This window comes from Camelus dromedarius, chromosome 11, assembly GCF_036321535.1.
Source record: "Camelus dromedarius isolate mCamDro1 chromosome 11, mCamDro1.pat, whole genome shotgun sequence".
Taxonomy (NCBI): Eukaryota; Metazoa; Chordata; class Mammalia; order Artiodactyla; family Camelidae; genus Camelus; species Camelus dromedarius.
This window is the reverse complement of record NC_087446.1, coordinates 14,404,193-14,426,989: the sequence shown is the minus strand read 5'-3', so window position 1 is coordinate 14,426,989 and position 22,797 is coordinate 14,404,193. Positions and strand designations below refer to the sequence as shown.

The 22,797-nt window shown below is 34.6% G+C and overlaps 1 protein-coding gene across 2 annotated transcripts in view; it reads right to left on the bottom strand.

The window, feature by feature from the left end:
- TBC1D15 (TBC1 domain family member 15) overlaps positions 1 to 22,797 on the bottom strand; it is a 60,475-nt gene that overhangs the window by 12,698 nt on the left and 24,980 nt on the right. The window contains exons 4-12 of one of the 2 annotated variants that reach the window (XM_010988217.3): positions 22,451 to 22,586; positions 17,762 to 17,972; positions 10,800 to 10,902; positions 9,753 to 9,803; positions 9,257 to 9,454; positions 8,071 to 8,199; positions 6,676 to 6,779; positions 5,562 to 5,656; positions 1,920 to 2,036 (exon numbers count right to left, since the gene is read on the bottom strand). In XM_010988217.3, coding sequence (XP_010986519.3) covers positions 1,920 to 2,036; positions 5,562 to 5,656; positions 6,676 to 6,779; positions 8,071 to 8,199; positions 9,257 to 9,454; positions 9,753 to 9,803; positions 10,800 to 10,902; positions 17,762 to 17,972; positions 22,451 to 22,586 — 1,144 coding nt within the window. The remainder of the gene's footprint in view (positions 1 to 1,919; positions 2,037 to 5,561; positions 5,657 to 6,675; positions 6,780 to 8,070; positions 8,200 to 9,256; positions 9,455 to 9,752; positions 9,804 to 10,799; positions 10,903 to 17,761; positions 17,973 to 22,450; positions 22,587 to 22,797) is intronic. The other variant, XM_010988218.3, reaches the window with a different exon arrangement.

Below are 22,797 nucleotides of genomic sequence, written 5' to 3'. Positions count from 1 at the left end.
TGCAAATACACCTACAACTATGGGGTAAGAAGCCAAACAACTCAATATGACAGAAACACCTCTAAGAGTAAATTTACAGCCTAGGTGACTTCACTGTGAGTTTAAAAATTGTGAAATTTGGTCCACTGCTTTATGAAAACTACCCTGGCTTCTCACAAGGCCAGAGTTTAATAAAAAAACTTGGGTATGTTTCAGATAACTTAAGCATTTCACTAGAAAGAATGCTGGATTAATACAGACAAATGAAAACAGCAATTTATCCAGTTAGCTGGTCTGGGACTATGCCCTGAAGAATCTGAGTATTCAGGGAACTCCTTCTGAGAATATGCATTAATTCTTTTCTCAAAAGTACCATCTGAGAGTACAGGGGGCAATGCCACTTGTCCCCCAGGACAATAACCCAGTTCCCTACAGAAACTAAGATGGCAACGGCTCCGGCTGCTGCATGTGCAGAGGCAAGAACACCAGCCTGAAATAAAGACCAGGCTCTCCATCACCAATCCAGTATTTACTACTTGTGCTACCCTGAGTCACTCTCTAAATCAGTATAACCTTACTCATAAAATGGGGATCATTTCCCCACTTCTTTAGAACACTAATACAATCAAAATCAAAACTGAGAATGACTCTGTAACCTGAGAAGCACTCTAATAATATGTTTTCAGTCATCATTACAGATGTCACAGACAGGACTGACTAGATTTTACATTTCAAAGAGCAATCTGTGATCTTCAACTACCATCCCCAAAGAGGCTAATACCTCCAGATCCACAAGAGAGATTACTTCTTCCCTTAGTTTACTTGTAACAGGAAGCCAAAAATTCACATAGGTATAAACAATGAAGAAAATGCACCTGTAATTAAGGTTAATTTGGCTTTAATATGACAAATACCCAATTATCTTCTCTTCTCCAAAAGACGTCTCAAGCTTTATGAAGGTAATCTGAAAAACATCTACTTTCACTGTCCTCTCCTTGGAAGTCACTAACACTGGTAGGTAACTCAAACTTTTCCATTATTTATACTTGTTTAAAAGTTGATGCTTAGGGAATGTATTGGTCCTTTAAAAACACAGCTCAAGTACTCCTGACCCTTAAAACATTGGTTTCTTAGGTTTTCTATCCCTTAGCATCACTTCTCCATGAAATCCCCCATTCCCACCTCCAGCCCGTCCGTCCAAGTCAATCTTCATGGAGATCAGACTAACCGAGAAAAGACAGTCAAGTTCCACACACCTTAGGTAATTACCTGCACTGCTTGTCTATGATACCAAATTGGCACTTTTCTTCACAAGGGAGAAAGCATATCAAAAAAAAAAAGGTTCCCAAACTTTCTCAGTTCACAGTATCCTTAACAGCTCAGTAATCTTTTTCCCAAGGCACCTCAGGCTCAAAAAAACTACAAATACTCCCATTTATTAAATAGATCCAAACAATGTAATAAATATTTATGTCCTAGGAACTTAGCACCTGTTGGGCACTACACTACTTCTCAAACCTTGGAATTCAATTGGAGACCACCGTCCTTATCTATTTTCACACAGTTACTTGCTTATCACAGCAGGGGCAAAAACACTGCTTTGCAAAGTTATAACCTCATCAGAAGGCATTTGGCGATCTAATGCTAAAACTCTGAACTACTTTAGCTAGTACTTAAAGCAGCATCCTGCAGATGTCACCATATTACCCTCCAATATTTAAAATATCCCACACTGTCCCCATGAATTCACTGCAGCAACCCAGTGCTCCTTGGTGCACAATTTGGGAACCATAGCCTTTTAAGTTTCCAGTCCTCTGTGGAACAACCCCTATAAAAACGAGGCCACAGAGCTTTTACATACATTTAAAGGGCTAATAAATTTAAATTCTAAAATAAACATATACAATGTCTTTAAATTAGAATACTAGAGGAGAACTTACCTAAATCAAAATCATACATACAGTAGGTCATCAAAATGTCATGAAGCAAAATCAACCCTGGATTATCTTGGCCTTCATAAAACTTGTTTGTTCGATCTGTTCTGTTAACATCTTTTTCTGAGGAAGAAAACCATCACATATTTGAAAACCTTTGGAGTAAAAGATTTTTCATAAATCTCACATCTTACAAGAACATAATTATTTCTCTTGTTAATAATTTTTCTCGCTTGCTGAGCTTTTAGTTAATGAAAAAAATCCAACAAATTCCATTTTAGATACACAATAAAATTAACATTTTGGAATATTTTTCCAAAGTCAGTCCACCTCCTTTTGGGTATATTTTAAAATATTTTTCAATTTTTATCTAAACATAGAAATCTTTTAATTGAATAGTAAGAAATACTTTCAATTAATTAAGACCAACACCTAGTAATATTCACATTAGTTAGCAATAAAAATACCAGTCGTGAATGAATGTGATACAGTAGTTTCTGAAAACAGTAATGAAAAAAGCTACTATGCAATCAGGCGCAATCACAGGGATTTGTTTCGTTCATAATTGCTATCAACTTCTTTGTCATATCCCCAAATCAGCTTTAGGATAAATTACTTCCTTATTCTCATGTATACATTATTCAGTTTACATATAATTATAAGCAATTTATTTTAATTGTGAAAAAATAAAAATCCCTATTTTTCTGGAAATGATTTCATGACATTAAAAACAGGTTTGGAAACATCACCAGGACTATATCCCAGGCTGTCAAGACAAATTCAACTCACAAACACTGATTCCTACTAGATGTATCTTGTTGTGAAAGACTAAACAACTAAAAATACTTTCCCCAAACTTGAATCCCTCAATAATTAGGAAAAATAATTCAAAGAAATTCAAAGTGATGAACTTACTCTATAATCAAATTTTGTTTAAAAGTTATAACTGAGTTGTAACTTTCCCCCAACCCCTGGCCCATTAAGCTGAGTAATTTGAAAACACTTTCTCAAGAACTGTTGTGAAGAGATGGGGAGGTATTTTACAACAAAGTAGAATCTAACAGAGCATGACCTGAGTTTAGATTCTGTAAGGGCATTTAAAAAATCATCAAGACAATATTCTAGCTTTCTGTTAAAATACATTCCATTTGATTCTATGAATGTAAGCACACATCTCTAGAACTGTGGATACATTTTTCAAATAAATAAGGAAAAGCAATACCAAAAAAAAATCATGCTATCAATGGCAAATTTCATTTAAAAGCATCAAAATGTTTCATTCTCTTACTATAGTTGATAGTTATTTTTTATTAATGAGTTATTTTTTTATTAACTCAAGCACAATTTACATAGAGGATCTGCCTTAACAGGTGTTTTAAACACAGTAAAAAGTCATTTGTACCCTCATGAACTATCTGTATTTCTTTCCTCTTAAATAGATATTTAGTAATGATACGCCAGGCAGAAGACAAAAAGACTGAAGAGAAGCACAACATGCCAACGGCTCCATTTCACACTCACCATCACTAACCTCTGGGGGACCCCTGACACTGCGGGGCAATCATGCTCTTCCCCTCGTGCATTCCCTCTCTCTGCATTCCCTCTCTCTATTTATATAACTGTTTTATGTATTTTCCTCTCTCCTCAAGCCTCCAACATGTCATCTTCTCCCACACCTTAGCTCTGAGGATCTTCCTTCCCATTTCTGAGAAAACGGAAGTTATCCAAAGAGAACTTAGTACTTATCACTAACATTCCAAAAAGATGCCTGGTGATTCTAACATGCAGCCAAAAGTTAGGAAGCAATGCTCTAATGGCTTGGATTCCTGGGCCTTCTTATCTGCTTCTCTTTCCCTAGGTGACATCATCTATACCCATGGGTGTTTATACTGACAATACCCAAATTTATATATCCTACCCAGACTACTCCAGATTATTCAACTAGCCATTGACATCCCATTTGTATGTTTCACTTTAAAATATATATCTTAAAGTGAAACATACAAATGGAGAGAGAGAGAGAGAGGGAGAGGGAGAGGGAGAGGGGGAGAGGGAGAGGGGGGGAGAGAGAGAGAGAGAGACAGAGACAGAGACATCTAATTTAACTTCATTATACCCCTACTATCAAGCATCTCTTTTTTAGAGAATAGTTATTCCCAGGTAAGTAGCTATTCAATTCTCAAATACTGACAAAATTTACTATCTGGAGTCATTTATTTAATTAAAAAATGAAATACATGCCTATTAAGAGGTGTGGGGGTATATAAACCAAAGCCTCTTAACTATAGTTATCTCTGAATGACAGAAACAAAAGTAATTTTTATTTTTCTCCTTTTTGCTCATTTAGAATTCCTAACTTTTTTATAATACACACCAGATGTTCCTATAATCAGGAAGACAATTTTTAAATGAAATTAACAAGCAAATAAAGTTACAAACTTTTGTTTTAATTCACATTTTAGAACTCAAAATGAAATATATCAGTACTTACAAATATACTGACTGAATTCATACTCCTACTGGAAGATGAACAGCCAAGAATATTAGACACATATTTTAATGTACTCTCCAATTCTGATTTCTCATTTTTATTGAAGTATAGTTGATTTACAATATTAACATTAGTTTCAAGTGTGTAACATAGTGATAATATTTTCATAGATCATATTCTATTTAAAGTTATTACAAAATAATGGCTCTATTTCTCTGTGCTGTATGATATAGCCTTGTTGCTTATCTATTTTAAACATAGCGGCTTCTGTATCGTAATTCCCTAACCCTATCTTGGCCCACTCCTCTCCCCACTGAAAACCACTAGTTTGTTTTCTGTATCTGTGAGTCTGTTTCTCTTTTGTCATATACATCTGTTCAACTGTATCGTTTAGATTTCACACGTAAGTGATAAAGTGTTTATCTTTCTCTAACTTATTTTACTAAGCATAACACTCTCTAGGTCCACCCATATTGCTGCAAATGGGAGAGTTTCATTGCTTTTGGGGGCCGAGTATTATTCCATCGCGTGTGTGTACGTATCACAACTTCTTTATCCATTTGTTGTTGATGGACACTTAGGTTGCTTCCATATCTTGGCAACTATAAATAACTGGGGTATGTGTATCTTTTCAAATTAGTGTTTTCATTTTCTTCAGATATATACTTAGGAGTGGAACTGCTGGATCAGATGGTAGTTCTTTTCTTAGTTTTTTGAGGAACCTTCGTGCTCTTTTCCATGGTGGCTGCACCAGGCTCCACTTAGTTTTCAATGAGAATTATTCCACTATGCAGATGTATTTTTGATGTGTTTGTGGGGGAAGGTAAGTTCTGAGTCCTCCTACTCTGCCATCGTGACCTCCTCCCCTCTGAGAAGAAGTTTTATGTCCTCCATTATTTGGCCCAAACTCACAACAATGCCAGTTTCCTTAGAGGGCTAGAGAGTCAGATAGAGGCTTTGCAGCTAGAAAGAGTGCCCAAATCACACTGCCAACGCTGCCCTAGGTGGCTCTATGTATTTTCACAGTAAGAATCTTTGCCACAAGCCTCTGATTTCTTTTTTGACCCCTAACTCTGTAGCATTTACATTCACTTCTTAAATCTTATCAAGGCTTCATGTAACCCTCTCACGCATTTTCAAAATTAAGAAAAAATTACCGATAAGACTTCTATAATCTCTTAACCTCGAATTTCTCCTCTCTTGTTCCTCGCTGACAGATTTCCACTGTAGTTTCATCCTGAAGTATTCATCACTATAGAAAACAATTTACACTAAAGTTATTTGAACACTTTAAAAAAACTTTAATGTATCAAAGCATTTATGATGCTAGTGAGATGTAAGTTTATAAATATGATAGCGAAGTATTTAAAATTATGATAAATTAGTGGAAAAAAGAAAAAATAAAATAACCTTATATATGTCATAAACTTTAAACTACTAGAATAATTTAGGTATGATTTTAAGGAAACATTTACTTCAATCCTTAATATCATACCTAAAATTATTCTAGTCATTAAATATTTAAACCACTAAAATTTCTGAGTAACTACAAATACAAATCTACAAGATTTTTTTTTATGACACATAAGAGCTCCATTTCCCAACCAGTTTATTGCAGACACTCAGTAATGTCAAAATGTCTTAGAAGGACTGGCAAATGTGTTGAAAAAAGAAAAGACTGAGAGTTTGAATATACAGATGATTCAAAGTGAGCTTTAAATCAAAAGCTAGACTGACAAACTGGGAATAAGGGTATCTGCAAAGTTGGTCTATATTTATTTTCAAGTCTGATAAATTACTTTAAAATAGAAACATACTTCGAAAAAAACAAAACAAAACTAGAAACATACTTCGAAAAAAACAAAACTTCGAAAAAAACAAAACAAAACATAAGTTTATGTTATAAGAGCACAGGAAAATAAAGATAATTAACCTAAACAGCAAATTCACTTATGAGCCATTTTTATAATTTCATAATAAATTGTAAAATCAATCAAGGTGAATGAGATACATTAAAAAAAAACCTACCTAAATACATTTAAAATGTTGATACAAGGACACCAGAATTTTTTTTACCATCTTTCTACAAATTCACCAATGTAACTACAACGAGATCATTTTAAGTGTTTCTGGTCTGAAATACTACGGTGCTCATAACATTTAAATTCAAACAGTGAAAATAAAAAGATTTCCCATACCCTGGTATACTCCAATTTGTATGGGTGAGTTACTTAGATTTCTCTGATGAACACACAAAAGACCACTACTTACGTTTTTTGTTTTTGTAATTGAGTTCTTTCCTCTTTGGTACTGTCCCAAGGAAAATAACCCAGAAGAAATTTCCATGCTTGTTTTCTCAACGCATGACTAAGTCCCTGAAGAAAATATGCATGTTAAACACACTCATAAAAAAGAATTCAATAGTTTAAGTTTGCAAAACTTGCATATAAACAGAAAAACCGATATTTAAGGGAGAGTTTTACAATCTTATGGTTACTGGAGGGAAAGGTGTGGGAATGGATAAATCTGGGAGTTCGAGATTTGCAAATATTAGCTACTATTTATAAAAATAGATTAGAAACAAATTTCTTCTGTGTAACACAGGGAACTATATTCAATATCTTGTAATAACCTTTAGTGAAAAAGAATATGAAAATAAATATATGTATGCATAGGTATGACTGGGACACTATGCTGTACACCAGACTGACACACTGTAACTGACTACACATCAATAAGAAAGTTTTTAAAAACTAAAGAGTTTTACACAGGCATATCTCGTTTCATTGCGCTTTGCTTTACTCCGCTTCTCAAATACTGCGTTTTTTATTAAATTGAAGGTCTGTGACAATCCTGTGTCAAGCAAGTTTATCAAGTGCCATTTTTCTAACAGCATTTGTTCACATCGTGTCTCTGTATCACATTTTGGTAATTCAGTATTTCAAACTTTTTCACTAGTTTTTTATTTGTTACGGTAATCTGTGATCGGTGATCATTGTTGTTACTACTGTAATTGTTTTCTTGTGTTTTTTAATTAAAATATGTACTTTACTTATAAAATATGTACTTTACTTTCTTAAGACATAATGCAATTGCACATTTAATCAATTTAATACAGGATAGTGTAAACACAATTTTTATATGCACTGGGAAATCAAAAAATTCATGTTGCTTGCTTTATTGCAGTGTTCACTTAATTGCAGTGGTCTAGAACCAAACCCACAATTATCTCTGAGATTTGCCTATACATAAGAGTAACTCCATTCAGTGAATACCACCTTGGTTTTGACTTTTAGATTCTGAAGATGTAGGCAGCTAACAGAAAGCTCAAACAATGAAGGGTATACAGTAGACTGTACAGCAGAAAGTGTAACTGATTTGATTAGTCTCTCTAAGCCCGATCTCTACTGGATAAGGCAACACCACTGGTACACAAATGCATCCTTCACGTACACAATCCACAGGACCTCAGGTAAGGATGAATATCTACCCCCAGGCTTAATGGTATACCCCTCTAGCCCAACCCGTGGGGACATCACCAGCACCTCACTCTGTCCTACAGGGATTTTAAGGCATCACTTTTTTAGGAGTGCTCCTCTCCGACCTCCAAAGGAGAAAAGGAAGGAAAACTTGAATAACAGCAGTTTAAAATACTAACGCATTTACCCCTCTAAATATCATCTGCTTCATATTATCTACATTTAAAATTCTTCCTTCAGAATCAATGTTCTTAGTCCATTCTTCCAATGATACTGGCTCTCTCCTTTGAACAACAGGTCGTTCTCCCAAATCAATCTGAGAAGATAGGCAAAAAGAAGTACACTTTTAACAGGCGACATGAAATCAAGACATACAGAAAGTAAAACTAAAATATTATTACTTAGACATAAGTTCTAACATTTCGAATATCTTCTCTTATTTTCCAATGTTTAGTTTATAAACTGTAATAGTTAACATTACACACAATTCCCCTCCCCCTACTAAACACATAAATAACTGGGTTATAAACTCAGAAACAGAAAAGCATTTGCTATTTGGGGTTTCGATTACCAAGTATAGAATATTCAACATCTAAATTCTAAAAGAGACTCTTCAAACTAAATGGTATAGCTATATTATTAAAAAAGAGAATATTATTCCATTTATCATATTCTAAAATTAGCTTTTCTTCCAAGCTAAAACTTGTAGCTCTTAGAATTGATTCATGATCCATTAGCTCTACTTGACATTTTCTACAGTTTTTTATTCAATTAACAGATGTTGGTAATTTTAAAATGCCCTCTGCAAGATAAGCCCTTTAATTAGCTAGTACAATTTAGATATTTATAATGTTCTAACTATGTGCAGCCTAGAACTGCAGCAAATTCAAGTCCTGGTGAGCATATACAAAGATTTGCCATAATTCAAGGCCAAAATCCATCTTACTTAAAAAATAAAAGATTCACACAAGAATAAAAGCACTAGAGAAGTGTCCTGGTTAGCTGCCTTTGCAGACTGCCTGAGAAAACATAAAAATTAGGAAGAGCTAGGGAAAACATTCAAGCTTACTATTACTCACTGCTATGCACTCAATGAAACAATCTGTTCATTATTATCAAAAAGTCATCAAAGAAAAGAGATCCAATGAACAGAAAAGTTACTGTAGTAATTAATGAACAAGAAACCAAGAATTTGGTGGCAGGACAAGCTTTAGTTGTTAGATATATTAGTTAGCAAAAAGTTATAAAAAAGGTTTATGAGAAAGAGGCAGATTTAACCAAAATGGAGTTTCTACTTCTACAGCATTCCGTACATGCTTAAAAAGCATTTCTCCTATTAAAATATAAAAGCTATTAATATAAATACCACTCACTCTTGTAACGACTTCAAATCCTGGTTCTTCTTGTTGATTTATCTTTAAACCTGGAATAGCATCGCTAAGAAAATCTGCCATCTCTGAAGGTGGTCGCTGATGTGTAGAAGGATCGCTGCCTCTCAAACTATCAAAAATGTAGTTTGTGACTTTGGAAAATCCTACCATAGTCGCTGTGTAAGGATCCTTTTTAATTTTCTATGTAGTAGGAAGAAAAATATTGGCATAATTAATTCAAATAACGAATAAAAATACTGCCTGATGGCAAAAGAGCAGACATTTTTTAAAAGAGGGGAAATCAAAACTAAAACAGAGTGTTCTAAGATTAATTTTTTTTTTCTGAGAAGAAAAATTTAAATTTTCTAAGCCAATTTTTTCATTTGGTTAAAACAGTACATTAAATGGCAAGCTAATGCTACTGATTGAATTGCAGATAAACAAATCATTTGCAGGCTTCATTCAATCTGCATACACCAAAAATATATGCAGTGCTTACTTTCCACTGGTGAATGGCCCACAACAGCTTTCTTCTGTCTAGCAGTCCTGCCTTTACAAAAAAAAATATTTCTTGAAGTGTGTAGTACCACACTAGTCTAACACAAAATACTCGATAGCTAAGTTTAAACACTCACAATATTTAAATATTAGTTGACATTTTAATCTAATTAGATAACCAGTGAAACATGTCAACAAGAGTAATTTGTTCTGGACAATGCAGTCCTGGAAAACAGTTTAAAAAAAAGGTTTTTCTACTGCTAGAGTTATTTCTAAATTCCAAAGTATCTGCTTATTCATATTTAGCAAAAACAGTTACTTCTTAAAGGTCAATCTTTAAAATTATTATTTTCACAAATAAGAAAAACAGTTTCCTCATTTTTAATTTTAATCAGTATTTAGCTCTCTTGCCCTCCTTCCTAAAAAGTTCCCTCTTTATCTCCAGAACCAAGAAGACAGTATCTGGGACAAAGTAAGCACTCAAAACATTTGTTGAATGAATAAGTGAATATATGAATGAAAAAACAACCATTGCATTAGTTTACATAGAAATCTGCGTGAAAAATAAATTAACCTTATTTCTGCCTGTAGTTAAGGGCACATTTTTTGCCAAATGCAAGAATATACTCAAATACTTTAAGAGGAATTAAGACTTTCATGACCCCAAATGAATACACTTAAACAGAAAATAAAAATTCAAACCAGCTTCTTGTCTAAGTTTATCATCAATGAATTCAAAGTGGCTTACCCAATGACTTTTGACCTAATCAATGAAAGCTGTGATAATAAAAATCTGATGTCCAATTTCAGTTCTGATAGAGGGGAAAATTGCCTTAATGGTAATTAAGAACCAAGAAGGCTTCTGAGTCTTACAAATAATATGATACATATTATTATTTCTACAAAATTACAGAGAATAGTTCCATGAAGTTTAAACACACACAGACACCTCATTCTGTATAATCTCTGAGAAAATGAGAGGTAGAGGTATATAAAATAATGGGAGTCAGGTTAACAGATTAATACAAGACAGACTTAAGAAACACACTTGTATTAGTCCATACGCTGGCTCATCAAGAAGATTTTCAAAAGACTGTGAAAGACTCTTATTCTGACAATTCACAAGAAGCGTCCTTTTGTCCTGCGGAGATCTGTAATAAAAAGAAGGGATTTGTAGAAACTACTAACACGCTATCAGTCACTACCTAAATAATTACTAATGCATAGTTATTTTTCCTTAATAACAACAAGAAAAATTTTAAATGCCCAGTTATAGAACTGTTTCCCATTAATACAATATTAGCAAGTACTTAGTAATTATCTTAAGTGAATTCCAAAACTACATGAAACATTAAATACTAATTTTTAACAAAAATAAAAGGGATGAAGTATATTTTTATTCAAGGTGAAGTCGAGGACTAAACTGTAATGAACCAAGACCCCCGTTCAGAATTACAGCAGAAAAGCCTTACAAATATATATTCCCTTATTACCATAAGATTATATCTCCTATCATAAAGAAAATCAAAACACACTTAAGGATTCCTCAGTATATAAAATATGTAAACTATAGGAAGATGTCCTATTTTGAAATAGTTTCCAACTTCATTCCACAGCTTGGAAGTATTGCAATATAAAATGTTAAAAAGATAAGATATGATAGATTATTTGTTAAAGGTCATTAATTATGCTAACCACTATTATAAATACATGAACATATTCCACAAGGTTGTAATGTACAGTTCAGGTAACAGCATGTTTTTAGATCTTGCTTATTAAGCTCTGGACACAATTCTCCCTATTTCCCAATAACTACAGAATAAATAAAATGCTCTCCAAATGGACATCTGTCTAATGTGAAGTAATCAAATGAATTATCCAGTCTTTTTTCTATTCAGTAAGTTTTATAACTTAGTTAGTCAGCTGTAATAAATCCACAACTTTTGTGTTTAAAAATAAAAATTAAATGTATTATTTTGCTGCTATCAACTTCTAGTTTATTACAAATGTCTGAGATAAGAACTTTAATAAAAGTTATCTCCTCTCAATTCTAACACAACAGGATGCAACAGCAAAGCTAGGGGGGATATGAAATCCAAAACAGGATTTTATTCTTAGTCAGAAACAGCACTCGATCTTCAGAGACAATAGTAGCTTAATAAGCCCCTTGGCTTCTTTAAAGAGCTGCGGTTGAGTCATTTGAAGTAGGAAAAAAAAAATTACTTTTAAAACATTCAATTTCCATTAATCACCATTTTTCTGAATACTTTCTGAGGTCATGTTTAATATGAAGACCTACAGGTTCTCGCAAGGCACTTCTTAATAACAGGTCAACTTTTAAAGGCAGCACCAGAAAAAGAAAAGTAATACATAGGAATATAGGAACGTATTTTTTTCCTAGCACAGTGCTGCTGGTGCTATGGTTATTATTTTTTCTTAACAATGAATTAAGTCAAAATTTTTCTTTAAAATCCAAATAAAAAATATTCATGAAAGTCAAAACACTAGGTATGCATGTAGAAGGGGAACACATGCAGTCTTCAGTTATCTGTGCTCAGCTCACTGTTACGACTCCAGCTCTCAAACTATAGTCACCAAACTGGAGAGGGAAGAAGAAATGACTGTTCAACCAACCAACAACCACAGATACTTTTTTTTTTTTTTAAAGGAAGGATTTATTTTTTATACCTAATGCTCTTGTGATGAGGCTGGGGGAAGTCACGTAAGGCTTGGTTGCCCCTAAGGAAATCAACAAAGCATTTTTCAAAGTATTTCAGTAAGAGGACAAATAATATGTTCCCTAAGCAACTGCCGAGCTCACACGAGGGCTGGCACTCCAGAATATTGTTGCCTTTCCACCCGCCAGGTCATCACGTTGATTTAATCTGATAAGATTACATATTATGTATTTATAAATATTATATTTATATATTCTGGGAATACCATGGATTCTAGGAAGTTGAACGCTCATGAAAACATTATTGAAGACTTTCAAACTCATTGCAGCAGTAAGACAAAACTTTTAATAATGCTAACATCAGCAATTCTATTAGATCCTACTAAAAGGGCTTAAAGAAAACCAGAATATTAATATCGAAACCACAGACTCATAACCACTGAAAATTCAGAAGTAATTTTCAGGCTTGGAGTGAGTCTCTCCCAAAGGCCTCAGAATAAATTCAGAACTTTTAACAGCTGAACAAATGTTTGCATGTTGAGATGTAGCAGTAACTAACTATCTTACATTGCTACTGAGAAGAGCAACATGCAAAGTTAAATAAATAAATAAAAATATCATTGCAGAAGATATAAATACAGAAAAAGTTAATAAAAAAATTAAAAGGTGCAAAATATTTACAACAAAGGGAATAAATGAGGGGCTAGAGCCTAATCTCGTAAATAGCTGGTGTTATATGATGATATAATCGATTTGGCTTTTTAAGGAAATATTTTACTGCTTAGATATTTATATATTAATTTTAAAATGGCTCAAAATATACAAAATAATTTTAGCAGGCCCAATAACCTTCATTCATATTCTAGCAACTATCTTGGTTCCAGAAACCTAACAAAAATAGAATTATGGCTCATTCTTTAACTCAACTGCGTATCATGTTTTACATGGTGCTAAGTCAAAGAACACTAACAAACATCAATGAATAAGACAATGTGTTTTTCCTACTAAATAAAGAAAATCATTTGAAAAATAGTAAGTTGGTCAATTTTGCGCTGACTAACCCAGCTGGTGAGGCTGAAAGAACTGTGCGTGGCTGGCCCAGCCTTTTCCTCGCTCCTTCAAGGCTGCACATTTGCAATCTCTTCATCTGTATGGTAAGGCCCTCAATTCATGGAGGCAGGTTACTAGGAAGACCACGTGGCCACAGATGTAAGCCACATTCTTCAATTTAGGCTAATCAGAGAAAAAAGATAACATGGTCTGATTCTGCCTCTACTAACGTTTTGAACTCAGAAGACAACAAGGAGGAGGACCCTGGCACAGACTGGCCAGCATCCCAGTGAGGCTGCTGAAACCCAGGTTCTCCTGGACTACTCTTCCTCCTTCTGGTCTCTACCACGATCTGTGACTCCAGGAACATGACCCTGGAAACATCATTTTGCTTAGGATAACTGCTTCAGAGACAGGAAATGACACCTAACAGAGTAAAAAATAGGGGAGATTTAGGGATTTTCATTTCTTTGGACATTAACCTAATTGAGAATTCCATTTATTTGGATCATAAGTAATGAACATAAAGAACAAGAGCCTTTAATCTCTCTCTAAGAATCTGGTAACGGGAAATGGCTTACACAAATTTGGGGCTTATTTTTACACTGATGACTTTATTTGGAGTATCCATATTCTACCACTTGGACTCAGGATATAATCTCTGGCGAGCTACACAGCACAACGTAACTGGGCCTAATTTATGATGGGAAAGAGAACAGGGAGTGCTTACTCTCTGCCTAGGGTACAGAGGGACTTTGGGGATAAAACAGTTGATGTTCTATTCTCACACATTTCAGACTACTCAGGGGGCAAAGAATAAACCGGCCCCTAGTGTCACAGGAGAAATACGCGATGGAGGAATGGCTGGTATTAGGGGTGCGGCTCTTGAAGGACTCACTTCAGACAGCTATTTCCTCCCCCAGAAATAGCCACGTCCTTGGTTGACCATAAATCTGACAGCACGTAGTAGGAAGAGAGAAAATAACGTGTAGGGGAGTCAGAGTCCTCTGCCAGGTTTTTCTCTTTGACCAGGTCATTAAAGGCTATACTTAGACACATACTCACTTCCTGACCCATTTCGCCCTCTCCTCAGTTAATCTCATTCTCTCTCAGAGCTTCAATTACTCCTAACACACACATACACGCAAAAACTTACATACAACCTACTGCAAGCTCTCATAGTGCTGTAGCTCTCCTAGTCACCTATTAGAGCTGAAAATTTACATTTATTTGTATAAGCACTGTTTGTCTTTCCCACAATAGTACAAAATCCATGAAGACAGAGGCCATATCTTTTTGATCATCCCCCTCCTTTCCAGCACTTACTATGATGTCTAGGACACAGTAGGTCCTCAAAAAAAAAAATCTGTTGAATGAAAAAACAAAGAACACCATTCCCACAGCTTCATGTTTCCAAATGGAAATATGCATTTCTACTAAAGAAAATCTCCTTCAGAGACATATCTGGCTGCTGAGATCAGGACAGAATTAAGACACGTGCTTGGCATAACCCCTTACAGGCTCTTTTGCTCTCTTGGATCTGTCTGCCAACAGAGAAGGTGGTTCTCGTCCTCTCTCATTCACGTCGTAAGTTGTCTGTGTCCTCACTAGGGAGACCTGTGGTTGTCCAAAGTGATAACTGGGCGACTTCAAAATTAATTTGGGGTGAATTACTATGATGCTACATATCTAAGCCTCACCAATAAGAATATTTTTACCACCATTTGTTTGATTCTTTTATTTACTTCTCACTTGTTTACAAACAGAAAAGGAAACAAAGTTTCACTTATAACCTTCATTAAAATATCACCAACGCATATTTAAGGTACACATTCCCTTATAAGCACCTAAATGATTATTGAGTCTATCTTTGAACCCATCCAGGACAGAAAACGTTCTTCCTCTTGAGTAATTTCCTTCTAATTTATATTTGGAGTCATAACCAAAAAAAAAAAAAAATCTAGTTTATTCCCTTTAATAATTCTTTCAAGATTATTTGTAGAATTGATAAGCACCATGCCAATTATTCACTTAACTAAGATTTAATGAACACATACTACGTGCCAGGCACTATAGCTAGGAATTTAGAAGAAAATGTAAAGACAGATACAATCCCTGTCTTTAATGCGCTTACATTCTAGAGTAGAACAGAAAAGACAAAATGATTTTATTCTGTTAAGGGTCATGAAGGAAGCAAACAAGAGAATGAAAAACCAAAAGAGAATGGGGGTTAAATTAATCAGAGAGCGAGTACCCAGAAAAGCACCTCTGAAGAAGTGACACTAAACTGAGACCTGAGGGATCAGAAAGGGAGAAGAATATTCTAGGCAAAAGAAACATACACATATAGGACCAGAAGACAAGAAAGAGTTTAAACTTAGGGCATTTCAGGAACTAAAAGAAAAGTATGTGGCTAGAATACAGAAGAGAGTGGCATGAGATGAAGCTTAAAAAACAGAGCTAAGACAGGGCATAGTAAGAAGTTTGGGTTTTATTTAATGTTGTAAGTTAAAGTTAAATCCCCACGTCCCTCTAATGTTTTTCACGATACCACTTTGATCCCTCGCATTACAGCTTTTCCGTATAATACAGTTAGTCTAATACATCTAAAATGCAGTGTTTAAAATCAAATCTAGTTCTCCAAAATATGATCTTACCAGTGAAGAGTAGAGAAGGACTATTACTTCATTCTAGATACTGTGCTTTAATCACAGACTCAGAATGAATGAGATCTTTTGTAACTGTTACATCACAATACTGATAATGAGCTTGCTATGATGCTAAAACTCCCAAGCCTTTCACAGCTGCAATTCAACAGCCAAGCCTTCTGCCCCAGTCATGGCAATGCTCCTCCTGAAATCCACTTAACCCCTTGGGTGGTAGCCTATTCACAGCTTTTCACTTCAAGACCCCAGGCCCACATACTACCAACCAGGGCTGACTTTCTTATGGTTACTGGTACTAGTCCACATGCCTAGTGCCAGCCAGAGGTGGTCAGCATGGTAAGGGAGAGAATTTCATGCCAGTAAACACACAGTCAAGATCTTCCAACTTCTGGATCACCCCCTCACTTTATATAATCTATGTTTAGGTATGACATCACTCTATTATAAAAAGTGAGGACATTATTAATGAAGTTAACAATCACTCTACAGTTCTCCAAACTAAAAATATCAACTTCTCCCGTCTTTCACCTCCATATAGCCAATCAATCACAAACTCTAAATACTTCTCCAGTACTATCTTTCCTGTCCCTCTCCTAGTTCATGCCACTGTAATCTCACCGAGATGACTGGAACAAGCTGCTGACACGATTTACAAGATCCTTCATGCTCTGGGCATTTACTCAACTCTTTGGCCTCAACTTTAAATTTGATACCCTCCCTTTTCCCACTACGCAGACCTGTGATACTGAAATGCTGAGCTATGTGATTACACCATGTTTTACATCCTTCCCTCCATCTAAAACGTCTCTCCCTCTAAATATCCCCTTCTCTATCATGATAATTTTCACTCAATAGTTAGATCTCAACCTAGATGTTACTCCCTTCAGGTAGTCTTCCCTGACCTTTACCCAAGCCCAGTCCGAATGAAGTACCTTCCTCCATTACTGGGAACTTCCAAAGCACCTTGTACTTCCTCCCTCTTAGTTTCTGAGTGTTACTGCCACTTACTCGCTGGCATCTTTCGCAAGATTAACTCTCAGATATCCAGGAACATGATATTTATTAGTGAACGATTAGTGAACTAACAACCAGCACAGTGCTCAGAACATAACAGATACCAAAAATATATCTGTTGAGAGTGAAATGTGAGAAAGAGTATGTGTGTACAAATGCCCATGGAAAATAAATGTAAGACACAAGATTTTTGGAAAGTGAGAAAGCCCTGACCTCCACAATTTTATAAAGCCTTAGATTTGCCTGACTTAAATTTGCAACATTACAAATAAAACTATGCTTAACAGAAACTTAATACAAGGTAAATTTGGTAAATAATCCATAAATTATTGCTTCATCATCATTCATTTCAATGTGTCTTAAAAACACTGGATGACAGTTTTCTTTAAAACAGTAAAAAGGCGATAAGTTACAGATTCAAATTACTGAAATAGCAAAAACGTATTCATTCATCCAAAGGAGTCAATATTCCAGAAAAAACAAAGCTGCTTGGCCCCTGATACGCACATAGGTCACCGACACCCAATGACAAGCAAAGCTAGTCTGTCTTGGAACCAACACAACAATCCAGTTTCAACAGGTCGAAAATAGTTTGATACTTACTCACACAACACCACATGTTTCTCAAGAGAGTCAATCAGCAGTTTGCTGTCTCCTTGATGAAAGTGCAGCGCGGGGAGAACGACGTCATCCTTTAGACAGAACACCAGATACGACCAGCCCATCCCCTCTTTGTTCTGCTTGATTGATTTCAGGTCTGTCAAACTGAACAGGAATGACCATTTGCTTTTCCCATTTCTATGACTTGGAGCATCTTAAAAACAAGAAAGTGGGCAAAATATTTTTGTTCACCTTTTTAAAGGGTACTGATAGTACTCTTCCTGACTGCCCAACAGAACCTAGGTAATGAATATAGCATTCATATTACCATGGTTTCCATCTGTATTAGAAATGGCAACATATATTTTCTTTAAAAAAAAGTTTTAAAAATAATTATCTTAATACACACAAATTGAAAAAATGTTATCCCTATTTAAAAATACCAGCTTTACCCCAAAATGACCATGGCTTTGGAAGCAGACAGGCTGGATTCAAACTTCAGCACCACCATCTTAAAAACTGAATGATCTAGGGCAAATAATTAAATCTGAGTCTCAGTTTCTTCATCTGTAAAATGGAGGTAACTATACTTACCTCCTGATATTATTCTAAGAATTAAAAAAGATAATACTTGTCAATTAACTAGTACAATGCCAAACATATAGAAAATACTCAATAAATATTAATCTTTTCTACTTCCCTCAAATATAAATAACATGATGCACTTGGAGGGTCATTTAAAAACAAACAAAATTAATAAATACCATTTCTTCACTTCCTTTTGCAATTAAATTTTTACTAGACTACACCGAGTGAAGGTAAAAGTATACTGGTATAAAATATAACACTGGAGCGAATGCAGACATTTTATTTGCAAATTCCCAAAGAAGAGTGGGGAACTGAGGTTGAAAAGGTAACAAAGTTCTGAATGCTTCAAAGAGAATGAATACATTCAATCTTCCTGCCAAATCAACTTTCTACTAAATTAAGATCTCAGTTCAAACCAAACTATAGCTATGTAAAATTAAAGCATTTCCTAGTGTGTGGGCTATTTATATAAGCTTAAAATCCTATGTTTGTGAACAGTATCATAAAAGATAACAAGCAACTTAAAGATTATACATTTAAATAAAAATTTAAACAACAAAGGAAAAAATGTTTTCTTCTCACTAGTACTTATAATTTCTAAACAAAAAATGTCATTTTATTTTAACATTTTAACTCAGAAATTTTTTTGAAAACCTTTTCTCTAATGTTATTTCCTAAGAAGTGTCATACTCTCCTGTTACGGAAAATCTTCATTAATTCTGTCCCACACTGTCAATTCCACAAAGATAAACAGCATAGATAATATCTGCTTATAGATCTTAGTCAAAGGGTAGATCAGTCAGTACAGGGTCAGGAACACGACAGCTACAGGGTCAGGAACACGACAGCTCCATCACCTCCAACAAGGGCTCCTATACTGATACAAAGAAATCTACAGCTTATAGAAACCTCTGCCTGCAAGGACTGCAGACACCATCACTCTTTCATGGACACTTCAATAAGGATTATTTGAAACAAAGTCCAGAAAAGCTAAAGTAACTTATCTATGCAGTGATCTGCCTAACTTCCACACCAGTTTGGATGGTGAATTCTTATCTAAGGCTGGTACTAGATTAACTACCATATGCCCACTGGACGAATACACATCATGGTCCACTGGAGTTTATGTTACAGAGCTCATACCACACCACTGTAAACTAGTATCAAAGTGAGAATAACTCTAGACTTCCAACATCTTCAGGAATTATTTAAGTGTGAATGTACCTAGACCACCCAGAAAGGATACATACTACTAGATTATCTGCAAAGACCAAAAAATATTTTCACAGCAACACAGCAATGAAAAACTAGGCATAATTTTTTAATTAAATTCTTAAGTTACACAAAAAGTATTTAATCAAACATAATGCAAGGAAAGCATATAAAGTGCATTAAATACATGCAGGCTATATGAACTATCAGGAGTTTGTACATGTTCAAAAGTAAAGATTTTACACAGGTTTCTCCCGTCAATGGAAGAGCCACACATTATATATTAAATACAATAGGAAGTGCCTCACACGTTTCCTCACTTACAGCTCCAATAAACGAGAGAAACTTACGAGTCAGTCCTAGAAATCCCTTTGCTAGAGTGTAAGCCTCATGAGAACAAGAACTTAACTCTGTTTACAACTATATTCCCGGTGCCTAGAAGAGCAACTAGCACACAGTAGGTATTTAAAGACGTGTTAAATAAATGAATAACCTAGTACCAAGTCAACATAAAGTAATCTATAATTTGGTCAACCAACAATAGCTAACCAGAAACAGAAATGGTTACAAAGGAAAACTAACAGAATCTAAGCATTAACTCAAAATTTCCTTCTTTTTCCTTAAAGAAAGGGAAATAAAACTAATTAGTTCTGATGAATTTACTATGTTATCAAATACATGTAAAAAATATCTCCAACACACTGACATGGGAAAACAAGCCATAAGTTGTTCAATTAAAGTCTCCAAATGTCTGAAATAAAATTAACATCAAGGACATGACATTTTATTTGCATGCATTTCCAGAACATCACAGTATTCTGCTGTTCTGGGAGAGTATATTTTCAAAACATGTGATCTAGTATATAAAAACAATGACTTAAGCAGTATATTTCTTAAATATAAATTTAAAAAAAATTTTTAATACTCAATTTTAAAGGTTCATCTCAACTTCCCTCTATGAATCACAAAAAAGTAAACGTAAAAAATGTGAAGATTATAATAAAAATAAAATAAAAATTTCATTTGAAAAAATGCTTTTTAAAAATATAAAAATTTAGTAATGGTATAATTTTGAATTCTGAAACATCGAACTTAGAAACGTCTTCCTTGGGAAGGAGTTTTGATGAACCATTAACTGCATGAGGCAGACAGTCTAGGATAAGACAGGATGGAACGGGCTAGGATGGAACACAGGAAATGTACTTCACTGACTCCTTGTTCTGTTAAATGTGTGCATGCGTATGCACACTGGGCCATACTGTTCAATGTATTTCTTACTACTATGCACAATCATAAGCTTTTTTTAAATACTGGAGAAAAAAAAATGTCTCCTTAGCTTTTAACAATTACCAAATGAAGGTTCTTTACAAGTCACAAGCACAACCAAGACATTAAAAACAGTATTAATGTCTGTGGTTTATGCTAAACTATGCAGCTACACAGGGGTTCTTAAATCATCAAGAGAGCTTCTGAAAAATACAGAGAAATACAGACACCCAGGCTTCATCTCCAGAGTATGAGTCAATTTACCGGATGAAAACCAGGCACTGGTATTTTTTTTTTTCAAAAGCCCAACCTCCCCAGGTGATTTCAATGTGCAGCCAGGGTTAAAAAACATTCATCTAAAAAGATCTTTATGGTCAGATTATGCTTTTCTCAAACACCTAATGCTTCTTTTATGAAATTCTGAAAACGTACTCCTTTTGTTCATTTCTGTGATCTTTTTCATTTTCAAGGAGTTAACAATATTAGGTAACAACAAACAAAAACTAGCAATTCACATAAACCAATCCTGAAGATCTAAGTCTACAAAGTTGAAAACCCCTCACATGCTAATATCCTAAAATCCTGTGGTTTTATCTTTCCTTAATATTTTTGCATTGTTCTTTAAGAACCTTCCCTGTAGAGAGGGAATGCCCAAATTAAAAAAAAAAAAAAAATATATATATATATATATATGTATGTATGAACTGACTTAAAAAAAGTTGCTTGTGATTTACTGTTTACTTCTTAACTTACTCTATTCCCAAGAAATGCTACAGTACAAAGTATAACTTATATGTGAGATGGTTCTCCAGGCCACACATGAAAATCAGTTATACTTAGTTAGAATGCTCTGTAAATGTAGCCATACATATTCCAGTAAATTTTGGCCAGCCTTTCTGAATCTGGTAAACGTGGATAAATCCTAAATTCAGACCAGAACTATTAAAATATAAAATATCTTATTAGTTATAAAATACAAAGGAACCAATGAAAAAAAATTAACTTTATACAGTATTTAACATTGTTTAAAGAGATCACAAATAGGCTGACCACATCACAGATGGGCAAGCCAGGTCATATCTGGGGTAGTTCTGTCAGGTTGCTAGCTTGGCCCTTTTTTGTTACCTGTAGGTAGATAATCACCACGCAGCAAACGTAAATTTAAATATATAAATAAAGGAGAATAGTCACTGAACACACATAAACGGGAGACTGCAATGAGCTGCGAAGACCCCAGTAAACACTGAAATTAGAACCGTATGGTTTAGTGGTACACTCCATCTCCCCCTGGTGCTCCAGGATGATATAACATGATTTTCTTTTATTCTACTAGATTATGAAAAATATGCAAGAGGGACAATCAAAGCAATTTTTTTAAGTGTTTCTATTTTCAATAACTACAAAACAGAACAAGTATTTTTAAAGCCTTTTTATGAAGTCACAACCAAAAAAGCAACAAAAAGATGAAAAGGGAATGTAACTAAAATAAGAGCTATACATACATATTAATCCAGGCACCAAATCATTCTTCTTCCGACTGAGGAACATTAAAGAATTCTCTTTGCTCTTTTGTTTACATTATATTGTAGCAAATCAGTTTAGGATTTCAAAAGATTAAATTCATACCTCCATTGGTATGTGGTTTCTTTTTAAATGAAACTGTATTAACCATGTCCCACTCTGCTTCGTAACTGTTCACAAGTTCCAGTCCTCGAGCTCTCTCTTTTGGGGCCTGGGTCCATTCTACAACTGAACTGGAGTCCTAAAATAATTACAACATATAAAATATTTAGAGACTAAAACTAGAATTCCATTTCAATCATTAGGTCTTCTCAGCTTCTATATAAATCAACTGTGTAGGTTGTGGCAAACATCATTGCAAACATCAGTGGTGGGAAAACTGAACACTATTTCCTATCCTTTTCTCCCTTGCTTGCTCAACTTCCCAAAAAGATAAGAAAAGCTTGCTCAGG